This window comes from Pygocentrus nattereri, chromosome 23, assembly GCF_015220715.1.
Source record: "Pygocentrus nattereri isolate fPygNat1 chromosome 23, fPygNat1.pri, whole genome shotgun sequence".
NCBI lineage: Eukaryota > Metazoa > Chordata > Actinopteri > Characiformes > Serrasalmidae > Pygocentrus > Pygocentrus nattereri.
Window position 1 is genome coordinate 27,357,707 of NC_051233.1, and position 26,967 is coordinate 27,384,673.

Below are 26,967 nucleotides of genomic sequence, written 5' to 3' on the forward strand. Positions count from 1 at the left end.
TCTAAACAGGAGTTTCAGGCGTTGACAGCGCAAACCACGCAGACCGGAGGGGATGCTGCTGAAGGACAGACATCGCACATTAGCTACAAAAGTCCTTTGTTAGAGGATTGTAAGGTAGGTGATGGTTCCTCAGCTCGGATTGTTGTCTCTCTGTGTGTCTGCACCTTCGTGGTGCCTCCTTCTTTCCCTTTATTTTGGGAACTGAAACGGAGCATAGGTGTTTTAGAGTGCCACGCTGCCCTCAAAGATGCCCTGCAAACCTTCCTGAAATTCTGCCAGCTACTACGGTATTAGCAGTTATTTGTTTGGCTTATGAGCTTATTTCGTGCTAGCCGAAGCCGCACAGGCTCCTACTACCTAGAGTTTGTTGACTGCCTGATTCTGAGTCAGTTCCTGCTTTCTGAAACATCTCCAGAGCTTCGGGCTGTTTAGTGCGCCCGCCCTCATCACCTCCCCACGGCCAAGGCTCCACACAGCTGAGCTCTGGCTGCGTTAGCTTCGGACCTTTCAGGTGTCTAAGACTAAAACCAGGTTAGTTTGACTTTGGCATCAGCTACAGATGTTGAGCAGCCCCTTTAAGGGGTTATCTAGCACTATGTTTACATTGCTCGCGACGCTGAAGTTAGCTTCTTGTTGGAATTTTCCGTTCCACCTTAAATCTACAGACGCCAGACTGTAACTGCTGTATCGTTTAAGGTGGAACGGTAAATTCTCCTAAGAGGCCGGCGTATAGGGAGGCACATGTGACCGTCATTAACGTCAGTGTTACATTCTTGACATTTTTCCCGACAAAATTAATGAAATATTACCAGCGCGCTCTTAGATGCTATTCCAGTGGTTCCATATACAACCACAAACTCTTGCTTAAAAATAGTGCTTTGGATCATAAACTGGTTCTGTAGATTGATGGACTATGTGTTGTATTTGGTTTGAAGTTAAGTGATACTTTTTTAATCCCACAAACGGGGAAATTTCACCTCTGCATTTAACCCATTTGTGAAGTGAAACGCCACATACACACTAGTGAATACACACACACACACACTAGGGGGCAGTGAGCACACTTGCCCGGAGCGGTGGGCAGCCCTATCCACGGCGCTCGGGGAGCAAATGGGGGTTGGGTGTCTTGCTCAAGTCACGACTGTCAGCACTGGTCGTCCAATTTGACGCCCCCATAGGCGAAGGTAGAGTTAGGAGTCTTGCCCAAGGACTCTTTTTAGTATAGTGTTTGGCGCTTGCCCAGGTGAGGGATTGAATACCAGTCTACAGCCTAGTAGGCAGAGGTGTTGCTGTGTACACTATAACAACAGTTTACACTACACCAAATGTTTGACTGTGACCTGCACTTTGTCTATATTATGCTGTTAATGTTGATGTCTGAAACTGTACGTTTTCTGTGGATGTATTTCAGATGCAGAAAGTGAGTTTTTAGTTAATATATCATATTAAAATCAGTCTTTTGGTCACATGGGACTACTTTTGTTTTTAGAGAACAATAGAAGATCTGAAATGTGTTGCAAAAATCAAACATCTACTGTTTGATGAAATTTTGTACAGTTGTATCTTCAACATCACTCTAGACCATTTGATATTTTATCAAACCTATTTGTAAATTGTAGCTGTGGGTTTAAAGCAGCCTTTTTTCACTGCCTCTACAGCTTCTTACGGCAACAGGAAGATTGTTAGAACAGAAGTTCCTGTTTCCCGGTCATGGCATGTGAGCGCAGCCCTCTTCTGGCCCATGGGATCTTCAGCATGGTGGCTGATAATGGAGACTCCAGGAGGGGCTCCTCAGCAGCTGGAGACAGCTCCTCCAAAGCCAACCCCCGCACTCTAAACACCTTCTTCGGGGTGATAGTGCCCACCATCCTCTCCATGTTCAGCATCATAATCTTCCTGCGCACTGGTGAGTATGTAAGACTGCACCGAGTACATTTTGGGGGAAACTCAGTAAGCGGTTCTTTTGCTGTCCAGTTCTATTAAACTGTATGAATTTGTGTTGCAGGTTTTGTTATAGGCCATGCAGGTCTTCTCTATGGTCTGCTCATGCTGGGCGTGGCCTATTTTATCATCTCCTTAACAATCCTGTCGATCTGTGCCATTTCCACCAATGGGGCGGTACAGGGTGGAGGAGCCTATTGTATCCTTCACAACATCCTATTCATTAGGATGGAGCCGGTGCTGCTGTTGTGATAGTCGGATGGTCCCTGTCAACTAGTAGTTGGAAAATCGTCACATCACCAGGGAACTCATACATTTTATCATGTTGTCATATGAACTATGTCGACATGTGCCAGTTTGGTCTACTGCAGGGGTCTCGATTGTGGTAAATTACATATTTCCAATTTATCTTTCATTCCAGCCCCAAACAATTGTTAAGTTCTTATTGCAGCTATAAATTTATATCTGATGGTGCTGATGTGCTTCACTCAGCAGACACTGTGGCTGTATACCTAGCATAAACAATATACACGTAACTTCAAAGACTGATTCATACATTTTTAAAAGAAAACCTGCGCTGCATGTGAGACGAACCACTTAAATGAAAAACTTAAATTTGACCTGACTTGGCTATTTTAATTCAGACTGATGGTTGGATCTGCCTCTGTGGATTCATTCAGGACATAGCAGAGAATTCAGTGTGTCAGAGTTAAGAAAAGAATGGAATTATCAAAAGAATCCACTGAGATGCAGATTCAATGTGTCTATTTTGCCAAAACTTCTAGTGATTAACACCAGCGCCCTCTGCATGGTGGACTGAGGTTTTATTGTGTGGTTATTTCATGATAAATGTGCAACAGTCTTCTTCTTCTTCTTCTTCTTCTTCTTCTTCTTCTTCTTCTTTCGGCTGCTCCCTTTAGGGGTCGCCACAGCGGATCATCTGCCTCCATCTTGCCCTATCCACTGCCTCCTCTAGTTTTACACCAACCATCTCCATGTCCACCTTCACTACATCCATAAACCTTCTCTGAGGTCTACCTCTTCTCCTTCTACCCGGCAGCTCCATCTCCAACATTCTTTGCCCAATATATCCACTGTTCCTCCTCAACACATGTCCAAACCATCTCAACCTGGCCTCTCTGGCTTTATCTCCAACTGCTCCACCTTCACTGTCCCTCTGATCTGCTCATTTCTAATCTTGATAAATGTGCAACAGTAGTGTTCAAAAATTACATAGAAAAAGCAAATGTATCTAACGCTAAACATTCAGAATGGTTTTCTGGTTTTCTTTATCCTGTAAAGTGAGATTTGACTTTTTGTTCTAACAGCAACGGTGTGCTGTGTGTATTTAAAGTGATAGTTTTATGGATAAAAAATATGGAACCACCCCCCCCCCCTGCTTTTTTTTTCCAACTTGCCCACCTTACAGAAGACCACCTAGCCACTATCCCCCGTTTCATTTCAGTTTAAGGCTCCGTCTTCTGTTGTGTTCATGTGGTATTAGAAAGTGTACTGGCTGTTCTACTTAAACCTAGAACTTTCAGAGCTTGTCAGAGTTCACTGCTTCAGTTTGTGACTTTGTCAACGCTCGTGTGAAACCTCTTAGTGAGTGAACCGCCTGAGTGAAAGCTACATGACTTGTGCATGTTATATCGTTATGGCTGGTTGATTGTGTAAATTAAAGTTTTATTGACTTGAAATGCTGAACATATCCTTAATCCGTGGACATCAGTCATGATCAGTCGTTCTCTGGGCCCGGAGTTTGGTGGCAGCATCGGCCTCATGTTCTTCCTGGCGAAGGTGTGTGCATGCGGGGTCTACGTGCTCGGCTTGGTGGAGGCGATTCTGAACATTTTCGGTCAGGATGCAGGTGGGCACTGAGTCAGATCTTGTGACGGTCAGTACAGTCTTTATATAGAGCTTTTATAGAGCAGCCCTGTCTCATCACGGAGAGTATGAACAACTGTTCGGTTGTGGAGGTTTCTGTGAGTTCCTGTGAGGTCCAAGCATGACATTTACAGTGGGGAAAAAAAGTATTAAAGCAAGTTCTCCCAGTTAAAAAGACGAGAGGCCTGTAATTGACATCATAGGTAGACCTCAACTATGAGAGACAAAAGGAGGAAAAACAATTCAGAAAATCACATTGTCTGATTTTTAAAGAATTTATTTGCAAATAATGGTGGAAAATAAGTATTTGGTCAAAAACAAAAGTTCATCTCAATACTTAGTTATATATTCTTTTTTTTGCAATGTCAGAGGTCAAACGTTTTCTGTAAGTCTTTACAAGTTTGGCACACACCGCTGCTGGTATGTTGTGCAGGACAGAGGAGCCTCTTAAAGAAGAAGTTACAGGTCTTGCTTGTTTGTAGGTGACCAAATACTTATTTTCCACCATTATTTACAAATAAATTCTTTAAAAATCAGACAATGTGATTTTCTGAATTGTTTTTCCTCATTTTGTCTCTCATAGTTAAAGTCTACCTATGATGTCAATTACAGGCCTCTCTCATCTTTTTAAGTGGGAGAACTTGCACAATTGGTGACTGACTAAATCCGTTTTTTCCCCACTGTATTGTCTTTTATGTACCAAATAGATTCAATTTATTTCACATTTCCAATCTTTTTAATTCTTTAGATTTTCACAGGTTGTTGAGGTTGTTATTATAAGTTATATGTAAAGTGTGATGTGTGATTCATCTTTCCAGATAGCTTGTTTTCACTGCTCCAGCCCAGTGGTACTATACTTTACACCAATCCTCCTGACAGTTGGCATTGTGCAAGGTGACTTTGGGTTTGGGTTTGGGTTCAGCTGCTCAGTGGATGAAACCCATTTTAGGAAAATCCTGATGCACAGTTTTTGTGTTGATGTTGTGCCGATAGTCCTAGATGCTTTCATTTCACAATAATGGCAGTTACAATTTACCAGGGTGGATCTAGCAGAGCAGAAATTTTACAAACTTAATTCATGCAAAGGAAACATCCTATAACAGTGCCACTTTTAATGCCACTGAGCTCTGTAGAATGACCTTTTCTAGTGTTTATCTGTGGTGATTGCATGGCTATGTGCTTCATTTTTATACACAATTAAAAATTAGTGTGGCTAAAAATTAGTCAATAATTAGTATTTGCATCCTCATGCTTTTGGCCGTGTGTGTGTGTGTGTGTGTGTGTGTGTGTGTGTGTGCGCGCATACAAACCATTTTTAATATCTAAATATGTGTATCATTGTATTGAATTTTTTTTTTTTTACATACATGACACACACATGCATGTGGGAGACTAAACCACTGACTCTTAACTGAGGATTCTTTTACGACATTTCCTGTTGTTTCAAGAAACTGTTATTTCTTCATCCACAGTATGTTGATTTGTTTATGTAACTAGTTGCACAGTGAATATTTTTTACATTTGTTCGCAGAGATGGATAATAGGAAAGCTTGTTGTAGTTGTAGTTGTTGTTGTAGTTGCAACGGTAATAGTAATGCATCTTTTATGCCGTGTCTCATGAAGCAGGATGCCTTGCTAAGAAGAAACCTTTTTAAGCTTAGTTTGATCTAACCTTGGATTTTCTCTCTCATGACATTGGGTCATTTTAAGAAGCTACATGCAGAACCCACTTTGGGGCAGGACAGTTTGGATTGTAAACAGCTCTTGGACCAATCAGGGCTGAGCTTCTTACAAATTGGAAATCCTCTGACGGAGATGAGCCCCTCTCAGATCACTTTTTTTTCTGGTCATGTTTGTGGTGTTAGTCACATGGAAAAATATCTCTTTTTCAGTGGATGACACAAATTGCAGTGCATTGAAATGAATAGTGCAGTTATAACTCCCAGAAAGCACAGTGGAAGTAGTGACTGTTGATTTTGCAGTTCTAAATGCTTTGCTTTCTAAGTATTAACAAAGTGTATTTTTTTTTTTCCTTCTTTAAAGAAATAAGCCGCTCAACCCTGTTTGAAGTGATTGGTTTAGTGCAAATGTCATACTTCCATGTTATTTATACCAATAATCATAGCTTGAATATTTAGACCGGGTTCACAGAGGAAGTTGTTAACAGCCATCTTAAAGGAGTTAACCACAGCAGTTTTTGTGAAGCTGAAATTGGTCAATCTTGTCTTGGTTGTGCTTTGTGAAACAGGTGGCTGATTGTTTGTTTGTTTGTTTGTTTGTTTGTTTGTTTGTTTGTTTGTTTGTTTGTTTGTTTCCCTTTTTTCCCCCTTGCCTCCGTGTCTACTGAGGCTGGGTATTATTGTAAATGTTTTGATATCTACACCAATAATGATAATTTTTTGACACTTTCTTAAAAATTATGAAGCAAGAGTAGGTGTGTTTTTAAACCAAAGATTGTTAATAAATTAGTCTCTCTCTCTCTCTCTCTCTCTCTCTCTCTCTCTCTCCCTCTCTAGCGGTGGGCATGGCGCAGGGTATACGTGTGCTCCCTCAGGGTTACTGGTTCTCTGTTCTGTACTCGTCTGTGCTGCTGTTGCTGTGTTTGGTGGTGTGTCTGGTCGGAGCTCACATCTATGCCAAAGCCTCTTTCATCACCCTGATTGTGGTCACTGTGGCAGTGCTGTCCATCCTCATCAGCCCGCTGATAGTCGGCCCGCGCCACTTCAACTTAACACACATGCTGGATCACAACCACACGATTATACATGGCGTTTACACGGGCTTCAACAGCAGCACACTCGCCAACAACCTCGGACGTGAGTCACACAAAAGCAAAGAAAATATACTTTATTTGGAAACAAGCAGTTTAACTATTTTTAGTGAAGTTAAATCATTTGGTGTAAAACAGTGCAGATGAAAAAAGGAATGCTCTTAACCCATGCAAACTTCATAATGGCTTTAGATCAGTGTTCTCCAACCCTGGTCCTGGAGAGCTACCTTCCTTCAGAGCCTAGTTCCAACCACAATACAAGAGAGCACAATTGGCCTCGCTCTCTCCGGGTGGGTAGGATGGCCCTGCTTCTCCACCCATCACTCAACTCAGTTGGCGCTTTCCTCCGAGCGCGTTCGGTTGTCCAGTGACAACGTGCGAGTGGCGGTTGGTTTCACAGGTCTCAGAGGAAGCCTGTGCTAGCCTCACCCTCCTAGCATTGGTAGCATCATGTGATTGGGGGAGGCCTAACCAACGGGTGGAATTGGCGACAACTAAATTGGCGAGAAAATCGGGTTTAAAGAAAAAAAAAGAGCAGATGTTCTCTGCTACCAATATGAATTATAACTATGATGTACTGAGCAACACAATAAATATATATATATATATATATATATAATCTTTTTCTTTTCTTTTTTTTTTTCTTCTCTCCTTTCTTTCTAGCGGGCTACTCTCTGGACTACAGTACAAACAAGATGATGTCATTTTCTGCTGTGTTTGCTGTGCTGTTCACCAGCTGCACTGGGATTATGGCAGGGGCCAATATGTCAGGTACACACACTCTTCCTGATTTAACCTTCCTCTTTCTTAAACTGTGTTTACAGAGGTATGAATATGCTGTACTGTGGAGCATCGTAAATGTTTAATGATGATTACTTTAGCTCTATAAACTATTCAGGCAGACCAGTAGTTCCCAACCGTGGTTCTGCACGGCACTTTTCTCTTGCTGCCAACATACCCGTTCCCTCTAGAACCAGGGCTGGGAACCTCTGGGGTAGACGGATGCAGTTTTATTTTTATTTATTTGATTTATTTGGTGACAATTTAACTGCTAGTGAAGTGTAATGAAGTTCTTTATATGCTTTTCCTAGTCTGTAACCTAATGTCAAATTTATCATGATATCACTAAATGTCATCATATTGCCGACCCTTACTTTCAGCAGGATAACAACCTGAAACACACCACCCACTTTTTAAAGGAATACTTTGCCAAGCAGTAAACTACAGTCTGGGAAAGCTCTGTTTCAAATAATGAGCTTGCATTTCCAAGTGTGGCTCACATGTCCAAATCATTTGTACTGTCCTTCTTTGCTGCTCTTTCTGTTTACTGTAAGCTGGATGTGCTCTGCAGCCTGTGTGTTGGTTTTTTTTTTTTTTTTTTTTTTTTAATTTTAAATAGACTTTTTTTTTTTTCCCCACCCAGGTGAGCTGAAGAACCCCAGTGTGGCCATCCCTAAAGGTACCATCATAGCTGTGCTGTACGCCTTCGTCGTGTACGTCCTCCTCTTTCTCCTCCTCAGCTCCACCTGTGACAGGTGAGTCAGATAATTCTAACAGTTCTTATTTAGTCTTTGCTTAATAGCATTTGTGATATTTTGGGAAGCACAAAAAAAATCTGATTTCTCATTTTGACAAAACAATTTTTCATGATGTTTTTTTTTTTTTTTTTTTTTCCCCTATCTGGTGGAAATAGGCCTTCATACCAGAAGCAATTGAGAAGAGCACGTGCTTATATTGCGCTTGTCATATGTTAACTACGATGTTATGTGTTCATTTTTCCATGTATGGACTGTATATACTGCTTTGATGTACTTTGCATTAAACACATTAAAATGGAAAGAACAATTGGGTTTTATGAGATTTGGGCCCTGGAAGATTCTATTAGTATGTGTTAAGGTTTTTTGTTGTATGGATCTAAATTTACGTCTTGTTCTCTTTGTTCTGTTCTTCTCTCACTCTTTCACTCTCAGGTTGTTTCTGATTAATGACTATGCTGTGTTCCAGCGTATAAACATATGGCCTCCGTTTGTGATTGTTGGTGTTTACTGTGCGTCTCTGTCTGCGGCGATGTGTTCCTTGATCGGAGCATCCCGTATCCTCCATGCTCTTGCCGTCGACCAACTCTTTGGTGCGTGTGTGTGTGTGTGTGTGTGTGTGTATAAAAGGCAGGAAATCAATTGAAGTCTTTGTGTGATGTTATATTTATTAAAGATAGAAAGCGTTTTGGAGAAATTATGAATAACTGTTATTGTGCCTTTTTGCATGTTGTGTCTGTATCCGTCTGTCTCAGGTTTGCCCCTGGCCCCTGCTGCCATCACCTCCAGTTCAGGAAACCCCTGGGTCTCTGTGCTGTACACCTGGGTGCTGGTACAGGTAAGGGTGTTTGTAATAGGGATGTGCGTGCGTGCACACATTTATGTAATGCATTTTGGAGCATGTCCCATTCATCATGAAATGTTCACACATTTGGGGAGGGGGGGGGGGTCTGGTTCCATTTACTTACATTACAGGAGAAGTAAAGAACACACTCTAGTGTTAAAGTTACTGTTTCGGAGATGCAAGGTTTTGTTCTGACAGTACTGTGTGTGTGTGTGTGTGTGTGTGTGTGTGTGTGTGTGTGTGTGTGTGTGTGTGTGTGTGTGTGTCAGTGCACATTGTTTGCAGGTCAGCTGAATGTGATCGCAGAGTTGGTGACTGTGTTCTATCTGCTGGCGTACGCTGCAGTGGACTTGGCCTGCCTGGCGCTGGAGTGGGCCTCTGCTCCCAATTTCAGGTACAGCTGAGCACTGCTGCATTCACAGCAGAGCAGAACATACATTAATACAGTTAGACAGTGGTGTGACTCTGATAGGCCTCACAGTGGTTCGATTATGATTCTTTACAAAATGATCCATCCAGTGAATGATGAATTGTCATAGTTCACCCTGATTCAGCTGGGTTATTTTGATGCAGTTCAGAAGAAAAGGATGCGCAAATGACTGGAGGAGTCCATCACTGAACTTTATTAGAAAGAATTATAATCAATTCTGTTATTCTAAAATTGATGCAGTTGACTTGTCTCCTGCAGGTCAGTGCATTTTTACTCTCCCTACAATTAGCTGGTGCTGGGAGTTGTAATTGGGGAAGAAAAACAGCAGATGCTGCAAATTTAAAGGGATCAGGTTTTGAGTCTGGTGTGTTTATTCTTGCCACAGTACTGCCAGTTCACTGTCGCTACATATATAGTGCTAGGCAAAAGTCTTTGGCAACTCAGCAGATAATGGTAACCTGATATTCGGAACTCTTCTTTAATGGGAATTGGGCGTAGTACGTAAACTCATCCACACTATGGTTGTCATGATAAACATGTTAATGTTTTTCGATACGATACATGAGATAATACTTGCTGTGTATGGAATGCAGTTAGATTTCATGTTAAATGTGATTTTGATTAGATTTCTGTACTTCTGCTTAATACAATCTATAATAATCCTAAACATTTTAACTATGAACATAAACACTGCCATAGAATTTTCCATTCCACCTTTCCATGCGTTCATCTCCTGTTTGTTCCTCGCTTTAGTTTCCCAGAGAGGTTAATGAATGATGATGGACATAGTGGTTGGGTGAAAGATGACAATATGCTGACATTGCACAAGTATTAAATTACTGTGTTAATACATAAAATAGCTGATTTTTGAAAAATCACCTGAACATGTCAGTTACCAGAGGGATGAGAAAACACAAGTTGAAGCAGCTTCTTCTCCCCATTCAGTTAGAACAGCCGCCAAGTGCTGATTCTGAACAGGTGAAACAAATAACTCCACAGGGATGATGTCCTCTAATAGATAGTTGGTTTAAGAGTCTTGCATTCCTCAGTTTACTAGGAGTGAAGGAGCAACGTTAGAAAATCCCCTTTCTCTCATTTCAGCCGGAAGGTAAGAGCTAGACTTTATATAGAAACGCAAGATCACATGGTAAACGACAATTTTATAATTGTAAGACATTATAAGATACTTGTTTGCATAAATACCTCTGTGTTAATGTTACTTGTATTTATTCCAGTGTTTTACTGATCAAATAAATTAGATGAATAACTTTTACGCAGTACTGCATTGTCCTGCAAAAGCACTACTTTTCTCTTTAAAGGATGAGAAGTTTGTCAACATTTTCTTTGTCTTGCTTTCTCTATTTTTCTCTCTCTCTCTCTCTCTCTCTCTCTCTCTCTCTCTCTCTCTCTCTCTCTCTCTCTCTCTCTCTCTCTCTCTCTCTCTCTCTCTCTCTCTCTCTCTCTCTCTCTCTCTCTCTCTCTCTCTCTCTCTCTCTCAGGCCTACATTCCAGCTCTTCTCGTGGCACACGTGTCTGCTGGGCATGCTGAGCTGTCTGGTCATGATGTTTGTGATAAATGCTGTTTACTCTTCAGCCAGTATTGTGATGCTGCTGCTGCTGCTGCTCTTCCTGCACTACAGGTCACCCACCAGCAGCTGGGGCTACATCAGCCAGGCTCTCATCTTTCACCAGGTACATGCACTCACTCACAGAATTGATACCAAAATAATTACTATTTTACGTGTTATATTATTTATTTATTATTTTTTTATTGTAGTAATAATGTTTTTTTGTTTTTGAAAGAAAGTAGCAAGTAAAAAGTACCATTCTGGAATTAGTATTTGAAGTCATTGGTATTGTTATCAAAACTTTTTGAATGATCCCAAGCCCTGTGTGGATGCCATCTTGGACGTATTCAGATTTGTTTGGTAAGAAATGAAGTTTTTATGCATGACCCTCGTCCTACAGGTACGTAAGTATTTGCTGATGCTGGATTCGCGGAAGGATCATGTGAAGTTTTGGAGGCCACAGGTGCTGCTGATGGTGTCCAACCCACGCTCCTCCTGTCAGCTCATCAGCTTCGTCAACCAGCTGAAGAAGGGAGGCCTGTTCATCTTAGGACACGTGCAGCTCGGAGACCTGGGTAAAATATCTCGGTTCTTCTGAGCTCTAATATTGCAGTCATATGCATGTGTTTTCAGGTGACTTGTTTTGTTGACTTTCTAAGTGAAAATAAGTGAACATTTTACAATTGCTAGTATTTTTTAATTTAATAGATAGAAATTGAGCATTGAAACTTGAAGAAAACATTCTATATTTACCTGTGTTCTCTTTAGAGGATGTTTTAACTTCGTTTCAATTGTCACATTTAATTTAACCAGGGATGCTCACATGTTTTTATAGGACTGTATACTATGAAAATAATGTGCCCAGTCACTTGAGAGGAGACGGTTACACAGCATAAGCCCCTCCCTCTCGCCACCCACTTTACTCTAATAGGACACACTCAGATGCTTAGTTTTGATGTTGACATGTGTTAGAAATTCAGCTTTCGGGATTCAGAAGTCAGGAGACCTTCAGCGTAGACTTGATTCTCTTGATTCATCCTCAGGTCAGAAGATAGCTTCATTTCTCTCACATGTTTTGCAGGAAGGATGCCTAAATAACACTGTTGGTCATGATTTGATTCTTGTGAACACTAGAGGGCAGTATATAATTATCGATTAGCATGTTTGTTCCACTGGAAGAGGCTGTATTTAGCAGAGTGGAGACGATTGTTTACTGATAAATACTGCAGGATTCCTGCAGGTCCAAAAAATATGTTTAGAGGCAACATCATAAGATGCCTGAAAATATTTTTACTATTATAGTTGCTAAATTCTAAGATGATGCCTAAACGCTGGGTTGAAAAGTGTCATTGTGTATATTTAACTAATTCAGAAAGGTCCACCAACTGAAAATATCCAGTGGACAAAGGTCTTGTGGTCACTCATGAACCGCTATAGGACATAAGACAAACATGCTGAAGGGAAAAAGTGCAGTTAGTGGAAAATTGAGAAGAGGGATTATGAGTGTGAGGTCACACATAGTATATGTGTCTTTTATCTACTTGATTTAAACAAGAAAAGTCATTTAGAGTGGTTTGATGTGAAGTGATGCATTTTAGAGAAACCTACACGCTTTACTTGCTTTACCGTGGTGGTGATGGGGCAGGGCTATGTTGTCTACAAAACAGTGAAGCTGCTTGTCTTTTGAGATTTGATGTGTAATGTTAATAATGGTAAAATGGTGAAAAAACAAGTTTTGCTTGGGTTGCATTTTGTCTTACAACAGTGTATGTGTAGGTCTCCGCCATGTATAGGTTCATAAATAAATCTGCCTCATGCATCAGTCATGATGTTCATAACCATTTCATGCAGTAGGTTTTTTTGGATCAGATTTCAGAGACGTTAAAATTCAGATGTCTGGTTCTTATCACCACCACTATAAACAGTTCTGACTGTTAGTTCATCTAGAACAGTGCATTTCACCCCAAACTCTTCTGATTGACTTTGTTTACATCTGTAACTATTAAATTATGCAGAAATTTTGGAAAATTGGTGGAATTCCCCTTTAAGGTGGCCCAACTGCTGACACAGGCTCTGGAGCAGATTACATGAGCCTAAAGTCACCATGCTCAGTGCCAAGGTATAAAGCCCCCCCAGCACTGGACTGTGGAGCAGTAGAACTGCGTTCTCTGGAGTGATGCAGCTCCATCCAATATGCTTGGTATGAGTCACTGTGATCCAGAACTGATCATCTAATGTCAGCACATGACCTCACTAATGCTCTTTTGCCTTGGTGCAATCAAAACCTCACAGCAATGTTCCAGCGTTTAGTGTAAAGACTGTTACTGCAGGAAAGGGTGAACAAATATTGTTTGGTTTTTCGAACAATCTCTTTTGTATAAAATTTGCCATAGTTGTTAATATAATAAAGTTCATTTTTTTAAAATATTAAATGTATTGAAAAGCGTTGAATTTAAATAAAAACTCTGCTTCTCTTTCTGTCTCCTGATAGACATGCTGCCGACAGACCCTGTTCAGCAGCATTATAACTTCTGGTTGAGTCTGGTGGATAAGCTGGATGTAAAGGCATTTGTGGATCTTACTCTTTCTCCCTCAGTCAGGCAGGGCACTCAACATCTACTGCGCATCACTGGACTGGGTGAGACTACACATCCCACAAGCCTTTGCACACTGACATGTTTTCTCTACGTTAATGCCAGTAAACTCATGCTTGATTTTATAATGTCAGAGTAACTGCTGTTTGTACAGAATTCAGGCTCAAAGATGTGTTTATGTATGTGACGTACTTTTGTCCATTTTTATAGATAACAGTATGTTATACAGTGTCAAGCCATGTAAGCCATATAAACAAGTCTATTTGACATTACTGAACAGCAGAGTTTGATGATTTAGGCATACAGTTTGCTTTTGTGCTGTTTGGAGTATTATAAGCTTCCATTATTTCTTAGCAAAATTAGCCACATTACCCTCATTTTTATAGCTCACAGTAAGTCATATTCTGTTGTCCTCGGGTCAAAATGACCCGCCACTGTGTTAAAACCCCCCAAAAAATCCACTAAATGCTATTTTATTAATTTGAAATTTTATGACTTTTCCTAGATTGGCCCCAACAGTAGAAAAAGTGAAATGTTGCTTTTATTCACATTTCCATGTAAGCTGTACAAAAAAAGGTACAAAGGTGGTCTTCGGGTCAAAATGACCCGTGAAGCAAATAGAGTTGAAATCAAGGTCACAGAGTTATTTACAAAACACAATGTTACAATGTTTTAGTTGTGTCTCAGATCAATCAGTAGCAGAAGTAAACAAGGCAAATCAGGTGGTGTTCTCGCAGACTTCAGAAGACCACCTGTTTATTTCCAGAGGTTATAAAGGTGCTGCAGATAACAGGACCACGAATTCTGTCTGTGCTGAAGCCATGAGTGTGCGTTATAGTGTTGAAGAGGCTGTAGAGCTGATTTTCTCAGATGTCCAGCAAGACAACTCTGATTCAGAAGAGGAAGTGGAGGATGTATCCGAGGAAGAAGATGGGGAGGAATACAACCCAGAGCATGGTGAATCTTCTTCTTCAGAAGAAAACCCTGAAGCTGAAAGAGAGACTTTCCTTTCAAAAAATGGCAAAATAACATGGTCCTCAGCAGCATATGACCAACACAGCAGGCATGCAGAACAAAACGTCATAAAGATGACCCCAGGACCCACAAGGGATGCCGTTTCTCATGCCCATGACATTGTCTCTACATTCTACCTGTTTATCAGACCAGCAATAGAAAAAATAATCCTGGAGATGACAAATCTGGAGGGTTCACAATGTGACATGTGACAATTTCTTCACCTCTGATGAACTTGGACAGCAGCTCCTGAAGAGGAAGATCACCATGGTTGGTACAGTTCGAAAGAACAAGCCTGAGCTCACACCTGCACTGCTTGCATCAAAGGAGAGAGAGGTCTTCTCCTCAAAGTTTGCCTTCACGCCCACCACCACTCTAGTTTCCTACCTCCCAAAGAAAAACAAGAATGTAGTTCTTCTGAGCACACTGCACTACAACCGCAACAAAGGAGGTGTGGACAACCTAGATAAGGTGATTGGAACATACAGCTGCAGAAGAATGACTGCCCGCTGGCCCCTGGTCATCTTCCACAACATCATTGTTTCCTCCTACAATGCCTTTGTGATTTGGAGAGAGATCAACCCCACCTGGGTGTCTCGTAAGCAGAACAAGAGCAGCTAGGAAAGGCACTTGTAACTCCACTCAATGAAAGAAGGAAGCATGTCCCCTGCACAGAAGCCTCAGCAGCAGTTGTGAAAACTATTCAGAGTGCAGGAGCTCCTGATCAACCTGAGGATCCAGCTACCACAGCCACTTCCCCAGCTAGGGCAAGTAGGAGGAAGAGATGTCAGTTCTGCCCTCAAAAGAAGGACTGTAAAACACATACTGTGTGTTGCAGGTGTAAGAAATATATCTGCAAAGGCTGTGCACCTGCATACTGCCCTACATGTGCTAATTAGTTGAATGGGTTATGGTATTTTTCATATTTTTGTATTGTACATTGTTTTTTTTCTCCAGTGAACAATTTAAGACAGTCATAGGGACGAATACAAAACTCCTTTTTGCACATTTTTTTTTTCTTTTCTTAATCTATAGAAATTCAAGTGAAGAGAAAATACTCAGGTATTCACACATTTTGTGGTGAATGACAATATGCAAGATGAAATTTGGTGTTTAAAATTAAATTAAGCTGCTGATATTTGGGCTTTATTGAAGACGGGTCATTTTGACCCAGAGGACACAGGGTGTATACAGAAAATGAGGACAACAGGAGGGTTAATTAAGACCTAGATGTGGTTTGAGTAGATTGCGAGAAGCTTTGTAGATGTATGTTTACAGAAAGGGCTTGCAGTATTCCGGGTGTCTGTTGCGTTCTAGTCCTTATTAGCAATGTTGGCCTCATAGCTCCAGTAAACTAAAGAACTATTCATTGAAATTCTTTCTGTGGAGGAATGTGGCAGATTCTTAGAAAGCCTTGGCTTATCAATGCCTAATCTTAGCTTCCTCTTTCTTCTCTCTCTCATCCAACAGGAGGTATGAAGCCGAACACCCTGGTCCTGGGTTTCTATGACAACTGTTACCCAGAGGACTACTTCCTACAGGAAGCTGCTTTCTGTGAGGGTGCGGACAAAGGCTCTGGTTCTTCTGCTGGTTTTGAAGGGGATCATTTTGGAGTGGACCTCCCATCCCTACAGGCTCACTTCCCTCCTGTCCGTCACACAGAAAGCCCTCGCTTTCTGCAGCCGGATGAGTACGTGGGCATCATCTCGGACGCCATCAAGATGGGCAAGAACGTGTGTCTGGCCCGCTACTTCTTCCAGCTACCACCTGAAGGAAAAGGAACGTCCGCAAAATATGGAGACAGCTCAGATATGATTGACGTGTGGCCATCCAACCTTCTGAGCGCAGACGGCAGTGGCAGCTTTGCTGACGTTTGCAGCCTTTTCCTTCTGCAGATGGCGTGCATTCTAAACATGGCCACCAGGTGGCGCCGGGCAAGGGTCCGCATTTTCCTATGTGTGGAGGCAGAGTCTGGAGACCAGGGCTGGCTGGCCAAAGAGGAGAGGTTTAGAGAGCTGCTGGGCAAGTTGAGGATCCGAGCCACCATCAAGATCGTAGCCTGGGACCGTGTGGTGCGATTGCTACGAGGAACTGATTCCACAGCTCCCCCTGTAGCTTCGGAGGAATTCTTATCTGCGGTCAACTCACTCCTAAAAGAGCACAGTACGTCTGCTGCTGTGCGCTTCCTCTATCTGCCACGCCCACCCACCAATTCTGGACAATCACAGCAGTACTTAGCACAGCTGGATGCAGTTACTCAAGGGCTTGGTCCCACCCTTCTGATTCATGGACTGACCCCTGTTACATGTACTGAGCTTTGAGTGACTGTATGAGCTTTGAGTGACTAAGATTAAAGGAATGTTTTGGCCAAAGGTTAAATATAGACCGTTTTCCTCTTCTATTCCAAAATATAGTCAGTCAGTCAAAATCAAAAAATGGGATCTGAAGTTTGTTTCTCTGGTTTTGCGCTGGTTAGTGTAGCTAACAAAAAAGGTGGAGACCTATAGCCAAAGGATAGCATAGCTAAATTTGGGCTAAGGGGAGAATTTTTTTTTTTTTTTTTTTTTTTGTGCTGAACCATCACCAAATGTGTTTAGCCTGATCTGCTACATGTGGGATTATACAAGGGAATGCACAGATTGTTTTTGGAAATATTGTCTTACATACCTAAAAGTTGGTTTATGTTGTGTGGACCTCATCAGGCCCTGCTTAATCACGGTAATGTGTTGGTTTGGTCCAAGTTTACTGTTTTTTCTTTTTTCACAACGTGAAATTTATTTTCCTTTATTTAAAGAAACAACCTGAACCAAAAGAAGATGATGGGTTTGTTTGTTGCGTGTTTATCAATCACTGTTACATTGTAAAAACAGGCCATGAACTGTTCACGATTTACAATATACGCACGTTCCAAAAGCAGCCTTTTCTGCTTTTTTGCGATACTAATATTGACACCTTGGGTCCGTATCAGTCCAGCACTCAATACTTTTTCTTTAAAATTAGCTATTTTCATTGGAGGGCTATCCTGCCTTCCACGCAATGACCGATGGGTTAGGCTCCAGCTCCCTCCACAGTCCAGATGGATAAGTTGTTTGTGTGTGTTTGAAGGGCTTCTCTTAAGATGCACATCTAAAATTAGGCTTCTATGCTCGAAGTACTTAAGCACTCTACTACCCCACACAGCTAACACTACATCATACAGTGTGAGTGTAGTATTTCAGGGCAGACTTGTTACAGGATTGGATTCCAGCCCACCCACTCCCCCTTCTCCCCCCACTGTTATCTGTTTCACATCAGCCAGATAGCGATACTTGGGTGTTGGATCAGTGCCATTTTTGTCCTAACAACGTTTTAAGGCATTGTGAGAATGTGATGGAAATTACTGTGGTGTAATGAACCTGATCCCAAACCTTGTTCCAAAGAGCCTGTTATATAAACATGCCTGTTATATAACTAAAATTGTGCTTTAGTTATATATTTCGTGAATGTTGTATTTGTATTTTTTTTTTTTTTTCTATTTTTATTGTTACTGTTATCAGTTTTGTTGCTGTTCCCTTACAGACCAGTCTATACTGTAGTGGTTAGTGTTTTCTCTGTTCTAACACTGTTTCATGTTAATACTTAAAAGGAGTAGCAGTACAAGTAAAATACTGCACTTAAACACAGTGTGCATGTGCTCTGGCAAGTCACTCTGTAAAGATGTCAGTGTCGGGTTGTTTTTTTGTTACTTATTAACGCCATGCACAAACATTGATTCGACTCGAATGAGCAGTCTGTTTTTATCTTGGTGAAAATTGAAGATAATTCACTCCCTTCCAAGTTTTGACTTGTCTTTGAATACTCTTTTCACTGTGCTCAGTCAGCAGATTCATCTGCTTGGGGAAGGGGTCCAAAGCACAACCCACGTTATCAAACATTCTTCTGCACGTTGCGTGCCATTACAACGTTTAAATCGGAGAAGTCTCCAAATCCCCAAAACTTACATTAGTGCAGCTTGTGTCAAATGTGACGGAGAAAATCCTAAACTAGGTAGATTAGGAAACCTGGGACGGAAAACGAAATTAGGCCTTTGCGTTAATATCCAAGTCTTTTTGAGCCATAGTTCACCAGCTGCTTCCTTGCTCCGGGCCCAGTGTGAATAGCTTGAGGAGCCTGTTCTAAGCACTGTATGTCTGTTTATGAGGTTAGAGATTAGAAGCCTATTGATACGGGTACTAATAGTCATAGTATTATAGATTGAGAGACCATTACTTCTGCATTCCTACACCAAATATGGAAACATTATAGGATGTGCAGGTTGTGCAATATTGCATTAATAGGCTAAAGATAAATGCAGCTTGTTTGAGGCATGTCCAGTGCAATGCCTTATGCTTATGATATTTATTGTGTGATAAGTAGATTGTGTCATGTCACAGCTTTATTATTAGTGTAGCTGAGAGTATTTAACAGTTGAACCGGAACTTTCATTACAGGTACACCGTGTATTCGTGCTTGATTTCCTCAGTGTGTTGTAAGGACATTTCTAATCCTACTACTATACTGAGGGATCTGATAAAGACTGGCTTTTCATGTTGTCCATCCATTTTACCTCGGAGATAATCTGTGAGATGGGCATGTAAACAATGTGCTCTTGAAAAAGATGCCTACACTTCTGCAGCATGTGGTTCCCGTGTGTGGGCGTCTGCCTTGGGAAGTGCTTTTGGTCACTAGATGCTGCCTCTGTCCCTCACTGGATATCTCCTCAGAAGTATCTTCTGAAAAATATGAACTTGCATTTAATGACTGTAAAATACATTTAAATTAGCCTGTGCTAACTGACTGTGCAGCAGGTAGAGATGGAGCTTAGGTTGAAAAATAGTGTTTCTTTAATGCCAGATCACAGACTGTGTTCATAAAGACATGTTGGAAAATGGGAACACTGGAACAAGCCATGGAAAAGGGTTTTCGTTGGAGTGCAAAGACAACTTTAGGCATAGTGAATGGAGAAGCAGATGTTTGTACTTCTGTTGGGAAAACATAACAGGTGTGGCATTGTTTGGTCAGGAACAAGTCAAGACCATTGTTTGGTCTGTCAACACTGCAGTAAAAAACCACACAAGTCATTGGTCTCATGTACTTTGTGTAATTTAACATAATAAATTTGCTATATTGTGATGCTTTTCTGTTCATTATATAGCATATCATCAAAGAAGTATGAAAAATAATTCATATTCTGTCACACGTTATCCATGAGAAAACACACAATAAACAGACTATATAGTTCTTGCTCTTCTACTTGTCCCATGTTTTACTGTCTCTTCTTATGCGGCTCATAAATGGCACAGAGTGAGGAATCAAAGCCCAACACCACCTGAACACTGAAGACTGATGTTGCTTCATTGCTGCTTAACACTGAGCCTGATATTGTAAAGTAGCTTTAATCTAAAAAATTCTAAATAAAATTTCCCCCTGGGATCAATAAAGGACTCTGAATCCGAAAAGCTGGGCTTGTTTATACTGTCTGGAAATCATAATGTATGCACTGTAGATGATACGTGGTCAAGTGTAACAGCAGCTTCTTCATTACGGGTGTTTTACAGTGTAGAAAAAGGTTTAGAGGTTATTTGTGTGTGTACTGGTTTCCACTTGTTTATAGTAGATGTGCGTGTGTGTGAGTCAGTCCTCTTTCCTGTAGTTCTGTGCTACTCTCTCCTCGATGAGCGGCTTAATGTTCTGTGCAAGTTTCTCCATCCGGCGCAGGCAGAATGGAGAGAGACGCAGCCAGGCTGGGAAAATGATGGACAGAGCGATGTGCTGTGGAGAAGGAAGAACAGAAAGATCGCAAGGCTTGGTTATTTGCACGTGTAACATACCTTGGTTTTTTTTTTATAGATAATTACAACTTCAGATCATTTCAACTGACCAAAAAGCATCCAAAATGAATAAATATAAAAATATACACAATTTTTATATGACAAGTGTCTCCAAACATTTGAATAATCATGTACATACAGAGTGTTTGTAATAAAGGGGTTATAACTCAGCGACTGAAATGGATTCCTACTCCCTCATTAGTCCTGTGATATACAGGGTCAAATATTCTATCTAAGTAGGTGGAAAAATGCATGAACCAGTAAATCAATTTGCACATTTTCTCATCAACCTACATCAGTTGCCTAAACAAACCAACTCCTCATAAGCAAAGCTGAGGTTAGCTTCTTATTTGTAGAGCTGTAAAATTTGAAAAACGTGTATAGGCCACCCGTTTAATTCTTTATACATGATTTCTGAGGCCTACAGTTAGTGTTCAGTGCTGTTACTGCATGATGGGCAGCACACAGTAAAAGTGTTAGGGTCTTTGTTTCTAACTGTACAGAGCTGCTGTTTCTTTGGTGTTTCAGCAGAGCGTCGCAAGAGGCTTTCGTTTTCAGTGGCTCAGCAGCCACCATGAACGTTAGCTAGCACTCCTCTTTCTGTTGCTGTGTAACGAGAGACTCGCTACTCACTACTAAATTTCTTAGTTTGCAATTCAGTTCGAATTTGGTTTGAAATGATTTGTGGTGACTAATTATTGTGTTCATGATGTTAATGTTCCAGCATTAGGATTTGATGACGCTATGAATGTAATTCCCAAGTTTGTGGGCCAAATGAAAGTAGCAAGTGTGGGCCAGAATTGGGCCATCACTCATTTGCTATCTGGAAATCCTGTTTTTTCATTACAAAGCAGCGCAGCTTATTGTCTATAATGACACTAACAGTGCACCTAACAACAGTCCTTGAATTAATGGTGATCTAAACCCATTTTTTGCATATAAATGAGGAGTGTTATTCTCTAGGACAAACCAGGAAAATCCTGGACAGGAGCTGCAACACTAGTCATAGTGGTGAGAGCTGTGTGGGTACCTGCAGTGCATGTGTAAGGCAGCCGCTGGTGAATGAGCTGTAGCCCACGGTGTTGAGAGCGTCTCTGGCAAACGAAGCTGCACTCACCACCAGAGGATTCACTGGTATATTATAGGTCATATTAGTGCTTACAACAAATGGAGACACACACTGCAGACAGACAGACAGACAGAGACAGAGAGACAGAGATTAGTAAAGATGTACTCAGAATTTTGGTGTTGAAGATGTAATATACATTAAAAGAATAGCAAAAATCAAATGTACACCATTTCCCACCTTCCCACTGTTTCAGTGGGGTCAGAGAGGTACGAGATGTTTGGTGTTAGCAGTTTTCTCTTCGGTTTTGTGCTGGAGCTACGTGGCTAATATAGCTAACAACTTATGGAAGTGTATATCCACCGATTAGCTTTGTGTAAACTGCAGCCTGTCATCAGACGCTCGCCTCACACTGCAGTCAGTTGTTCAGTAATCTCTATTAGACTTGCTGGTGTAGTTTCCGACTCTGTGACATATTTTATGTATAAAAATGGTCAGAAGTACATTACATAGCTATAAACTGTAGCAGTCAGCAAAGCCTTTTTTTGTAAAGCAATTTTTGTCCATTGTTATAAATAAGAGTCACACAGTGTCAGAGGGTAAGTCTACTGAAGACCACTCAACAGCCTGATGTGGTTTTACATTCGTAGCTCCAATGCAAACCACAAAAGCTAACTTTAGACACCAGACATGATCTTGGCAGATCAGTTACACAGATTATTAATGTTCTACCTGAACAGTGATTCCGCGTGACCTGTACTCTGCATGCAGGCAGCGAGAGAAATATGTCACGAATATCTGGGACGGAGAAGACGAGAGAAGAAATATGTGATTATACATACACATACATACAGTCACATGCAAATGTTCAGACACCACCAGTCAAATGGAATGATTTGCTCAAGTTCTAGGAAAAACGATGTTAACACGTGGAGAGAGAACATTTTCTCACCGCGTTACGTTCCCTTCTGATGTTATTCTCTCAACGGATTTTATTTTCCATTATATATCACTTTCTTAAGGTCTTAGGTCCGTGTATATCCTAGAGTTTTAGCAAATGGCTTTAACTCTCACACTCTAGTCTTGTCAACTCACTCCTTTTACCCTTCATCTCATGACCAGGTGACAGCGATCATCCCTCCCATCCGTCCTAATCTCTACCCCTACATGTCCTTTCATATCTTCCTCCTTCCTCCTCCGCAGTCCTCAGTGTATATAAAGCCCTCCCAAAATATTTCCTGTTAAACTGGTTACAGGATGATGACCAGGCTGTGCAATTTTGATGCACAGTTTCTGTTTATTTGCAAACAAAATCTAAAATAGCATAACTGCACAGTAATAAACAGTAATTGTGTTTTACGCTGTACAGAAGTGTGTTCTCTCTACAGAACCTGTTAACTTATTTTCACAGGTCACTTGACCACACGATTTTACATACACATGCAGAGCTTTGCTTTAGACACCTGGAAACCTTTCTGTACATAATAAATAAGAATGTGTTTATGGGTGTGTGTGTGTGTGTGTGTGTGTGTGTGTGTGTCGGGTGTTACCTTTGTAGCCGAGTACACTGTGATCAAGGGCTGTGGCTGAGAAGCAGTTTCTGATGACATGTTAATGATAAGTCCTTTACCTCTACACACAGATACAAATACCATGTAACACCAGCAGTCACGGTTTGATGCACAGCTGATATGATCAGAACATAACTGAATGTGTACCTTTCAACCATGTGTGGCAAAATCAGTCTGCTCATCTAAAAAATGACAAAACCAATCGCAATGTTATCCTCATAATACCAGTAACAATCCTTCGTCTCAGTATGGAACAAACAGGGTGATGCAGTAAACACACAGATCTGTACCTGTGTGACAGACAGGATGTTGCAGTTGATCACTTTGGTGATCGTCTGAAAAGATGAGCACAGATACACACAGAACTCAGTGCCATTACTTACACACACAACATACAGTAGCTGTCACGTCACTTTACCTGTTCTGGGTCAGGAACGTCCAAAAAATGCACAAGCTTTCCAGCATAGGTCATACCAACGTTGTTTACTGTGGAGAGGGCGAGAGCATGTGGGTCAAGACAAAAGGTGAAGAAGTGATTTTACACTTGTCCTTCTCTTTGCTCATGACCCGTTTCATTCCAATTAAAGCCTGGTGCACATCTTAACCATCTTAAAACATCTTTTAAAGTATATAAACATGGTTGTTTACGCAAGCAGCTTGTTGGTTATTTGAAGCTTAGTGAAGCTGCCTTAAAACTTTGACGTTAAATTATTGTTTACAAATAAAAATACACTAGCCAGCTGCATTTTAGCAAGAAACTACAACTCACTTGTACCAAACTGTCCACTTTATTAGAAACACCTCACTTGTACGCCCGCTCAACGGCCCCACTTTATTAGGAGCACCTAACTTATACCTCCAATTACTAGGCTTTTTGTTAGAAACACCTCACTTGTACTTCCACTATCTGACCACTTTATTAGTCACATCTTATATTGTATGTCCACTATCTGGACTTTTTTTAGAAACACCTCACTTGTACTTCCACTATCTAGTCACATCTTATATTGTATGTCCACTATGTGGACTTTTTTAGAAACAGCTCATTCGTACTTACACTAACTGCCCAGTTAATTAGAAACACTTTACTAGTACGTAAATTAACTATCCGCTTTATTATACACACCTCACGTGTACGTCTGCTGACTGTAATTTATTAGAAGCCCCTTCTTTATATGTCCCCTGTATGAGTGTACAGCTGCTGGCCAAATATTATTTTGCTGTTGGATCACTTTCTGCGCAGCAATGACACTGACATGACAGTGTGTGTGGTGCTGGTATGAGTGCATCAGTTGAGAATGTCCACATGCCAAACATATCCAGCCATGAGCACCTCTATGGTCAGAAACTGACCACTGATGAAAGGCTAGAGGAGGCTGACTCAAACTGTAGCCTCAACAGATGAGCTACAGTCTGTAATAAAATGGATGATGAAAGGGCTGTGTGGTGGTAAAGCTCTTGGAGGTCATCTGACATTACAATATTTATGGCTGACTGGATGCTGGAGCAGCGTAGCACTATAATCACAACGTTCTAATCTATAATCAAAGAGCTTTAACCGTTAACCATATTACCCAGAACGCCGATCTCCAAGCCTTTGAGTTGCTGTGCAATGGCTGGGTAGATGGAGTCGCCTTCAGAGAAATCAGCCTGAATGACACGTGTCTGTCGTCCATATTGTGATTCTAAGACAAAAACGCACAATATTAATATCGACTACTGCTAATCGATATACAGTCCTACACAAATGCTTCTGTCCCCAGTTAAAATGATGTGTCTACAGGGAATAAACTTATGTTGGACAAAAATAAATCCTTTGCACAAGCCACATTTCATGTTTATGCTTTTTTCCCCCCACAATTAACATGTTGTTTAACCCAAACTTTGGCTTCTGACTGAGCACTCATCTATCTCATCACCTATCATCATGGACATGTAGTCTTCCAAATGCTTTTTAACGTACTTGAGCATGTTCTCTTCGTCAGTTTAACATATTAGAGATGTATTTGTGTCTGTAGTACCTTAGTAATAACATTATTATTACATTATATTATTATTATTATTATTATTATATATAACATATTATTATTATATATAAACAACATTATTCTATTATATTATTATTAAATCCCATGGATTTTACCCCCTTGTTGTGATATAAACCCCCCTCTGAAACAAACGTTTTTAGGCTTTTCTCTACTTGGAGGTTACTAGCTTCTGAGATTTGACAGGAACATGGCTTTCTACAGAAAGAGTTCTTCTTGAGGCCTTTCTACTATAACGGATGACAGAACTGTAAAGTCTCATGACTCACAAGGATGCAGTCCCCACCCACGTTGTCTTGACTGCCACTCACCTATTTTTTTGGCAACGCTGCGGAGCTTCTCCCCCGAACGGCTGATCAGGACAACATCCAAGCCTCGCCTTGCCAGCTAACACACATGCATGCAAATAAAACAGAAACAAAAGCACTGTTTATCTGTTCCATTCAGGCATTCTGTGGAGCAGTATTACTCAGGGGAGGAGTGCTTGTAAACTGAGACGTTCTGTTCAGAGCCTTAGGCTACAGAAGTTCAGGTGCAGGGAAATGTTGATTTTAGCACAGCTCTATTTCAGCTGACAACAGAACGGTACAACTAGTAATCTGAGACTGTTCTCAAAATAGACAGTGCCTGTCACAAGTTTTGGGACAGCTTTTTACATGGTTTTAATACAAGTCAGGTTGTTTTGCCATTTGTTTTGCCAAATGACATAGTTGGCCAAAAGAGTTTTAATGTTCTGTTTCTCACAGCTTTTTACAGAGTTTTAATACAGGTAGGAATGTTTTCTTGTTTGTTTTGAAATGACATATTACAAAGAAAAGCTGGTAAGATTTTGCCAAGAAGAAGCAGGAAAAAGCCAAAATCCACTCATTTCATCCTCATGTGGTGATGCCAGCACTCATTAGCACTCAGATTGTCAGCTGTATAAACCACGTTTGGGCCAAAAGAGTTTTAATATGCTGTTTCATCCTAACACAACCTGGGACTATTTCAGCTTGTGTAACTGAAAAGTAAAACTGAAAATCAAACATTACATGAGACCTTTCTGAGGATTGTGTTTTGCCCATATGCTTATATGTTTTCATGTTCTATTCTCACTCTATTTAGGACTATGTGTCAGAGGAATATTCAAGAAGCTTAAAGGAAAAGTGTCTCTCAGTATCATGTCTCCGAGAACGTTTTGTTCCAAAAATATTTTCTCACTACGTAAATAAAAATAAACTCCTGTTTCCATTTTTTTCTGGCCTGGAGCGATTGGGAGCAAACACATGAGATGCCAAAAAACATTTTGTGCCCAGAGAGGGGTGATAGGCTTGTTCTGACCCTGCTTGTCCTGACAGAGCACATAGATACACTTGGAATTCCCTTGTGATACTAAGGCTAAATTATGTAAGATTTGGGAATTTGGAGACCTCTCTGGTGGAAATGGGTAACTGCAAGTAACGTGCGGGAGAACATTTTGTAACGTGGGTTGTGCTTCGGACTGCCTGCCTGAGGACAAATCTGATGACTGCAAGTTGAAAGAGGATTCAAAAAGTACTTGGTGAAACTTGGTGAAGGACATGTCTTCCAAAGATGCGAGGAACACTATGTTTCAGCATGTTTTTTTCACTCTTGATTCAGTAATTCTACGGTTTCAGTTATAATAACTGGCAAAAATCTTACATTGTGCAGCTTTAACAATCATTATTCGTTTATATAATCCAACAGATGTTTAATGTAGAATTAAATATTTTAAATGACACATCATAAGGTACTGTTAGACTATCCTGTCTTCAAATTTGATCATTAACTTTTGAAATACGAGGCATTTTGGATAATACTTACATAATGGCTCCATTTGCTATGCTATAGTT

The 26,967-nt window shown here is 40.8% G+C and overlaps 2 protein-coding genes across 4 annotated transcripts in view; one reads left to right on the forward strand and one right to left on the reverse strand.

The window, feature by feature from the left end:
- On the forward strand, positions 1-19,734 carry slc12a9 (solute carrier family 12 member 9). 3 transcript variants are annotated; one of them, XM_017700436.2, is made up of 14 exons: positions 1-114; positions 1,659-1,906; positions 2,006-2,140; positions 3,674-3,811; positions 6,345-6,644; positions 7,262-7,369; positions 8,022-8,133; positions 8,569-8,726; positions 8,889-8,971; positions 9,247-9,371; positions 10,907-11,099; positions 11,376-11,550; positions 13,467-13,613; positions 16,054-19,734. In XM_017700436.2, exons 2-14 carry the CDS (start codon positions 1,711-1,713, stop codon positions 16,902-16,904), a joined length of 2,721 nt encoding a protein of 906 aa, XP_017555925.1. In that variant the 5' UTR covers positions 1-114; positions 1,659-1,710; the 3' UTR covers positions 16,905-19,734. The 3 variants fall into 3 exon arrangements, with proteins under 3 accessions (XP_017555925.1, XP_017555933.1, XP_037389236.1); XM_017700444.2 differs by lacking the exon at positions 1-114 and adding an exon at positions 227-287; XM_037533339.1 differs by lacking the exon at positions 1-114 and adding an exon at positions 317-531.
- The window catches only part of hsd20b2 (hydroxysteroid (20-beta) dehydrogenase 2), a 10,962-nt gene continuing 3,681 nt past the window's right edge, over positions 19,687-26,967 (reverse strand). Inside the window, exons 3-11 of the mRNA XM_017700458.2 lie at positions 25,426-25,501; positions 24,644-24,754; positions 23,488-23,555; positions 23,360-23,404; positions 23,217-23,251; positions 23,049-23,130; positions 22,231-22,296; positions 21,463-21,612; positions 19,687-20,373 (exon numbers count right to left, since the gene is read on the reverse strand). Of these exons, the coding sequence (XP_017555947.1) occupies positions 20,236-20,373; positions 21,463-21,612; positions 22,231-22,296; positions 23,049-23,130; positions 23,217-23,251; positions 23,360-23,404; positions 23,488-23,555; positions 24,644-24,754; positions 25,426-25,501 (771 nt within the window). The 3' untranslated portion in view covers positions 19,687-20,235. The remainder of the gene's footprint in view (positions 20,374-21,462; positions 21,613-22,230; positions 22,297-23,048; positions 23,131-23,216; positions 23,252-23,359; positions 23,405-23,487; positions 23,556-24,643; positions 24,755-25,425; positions 25,502-26,967) is intronic.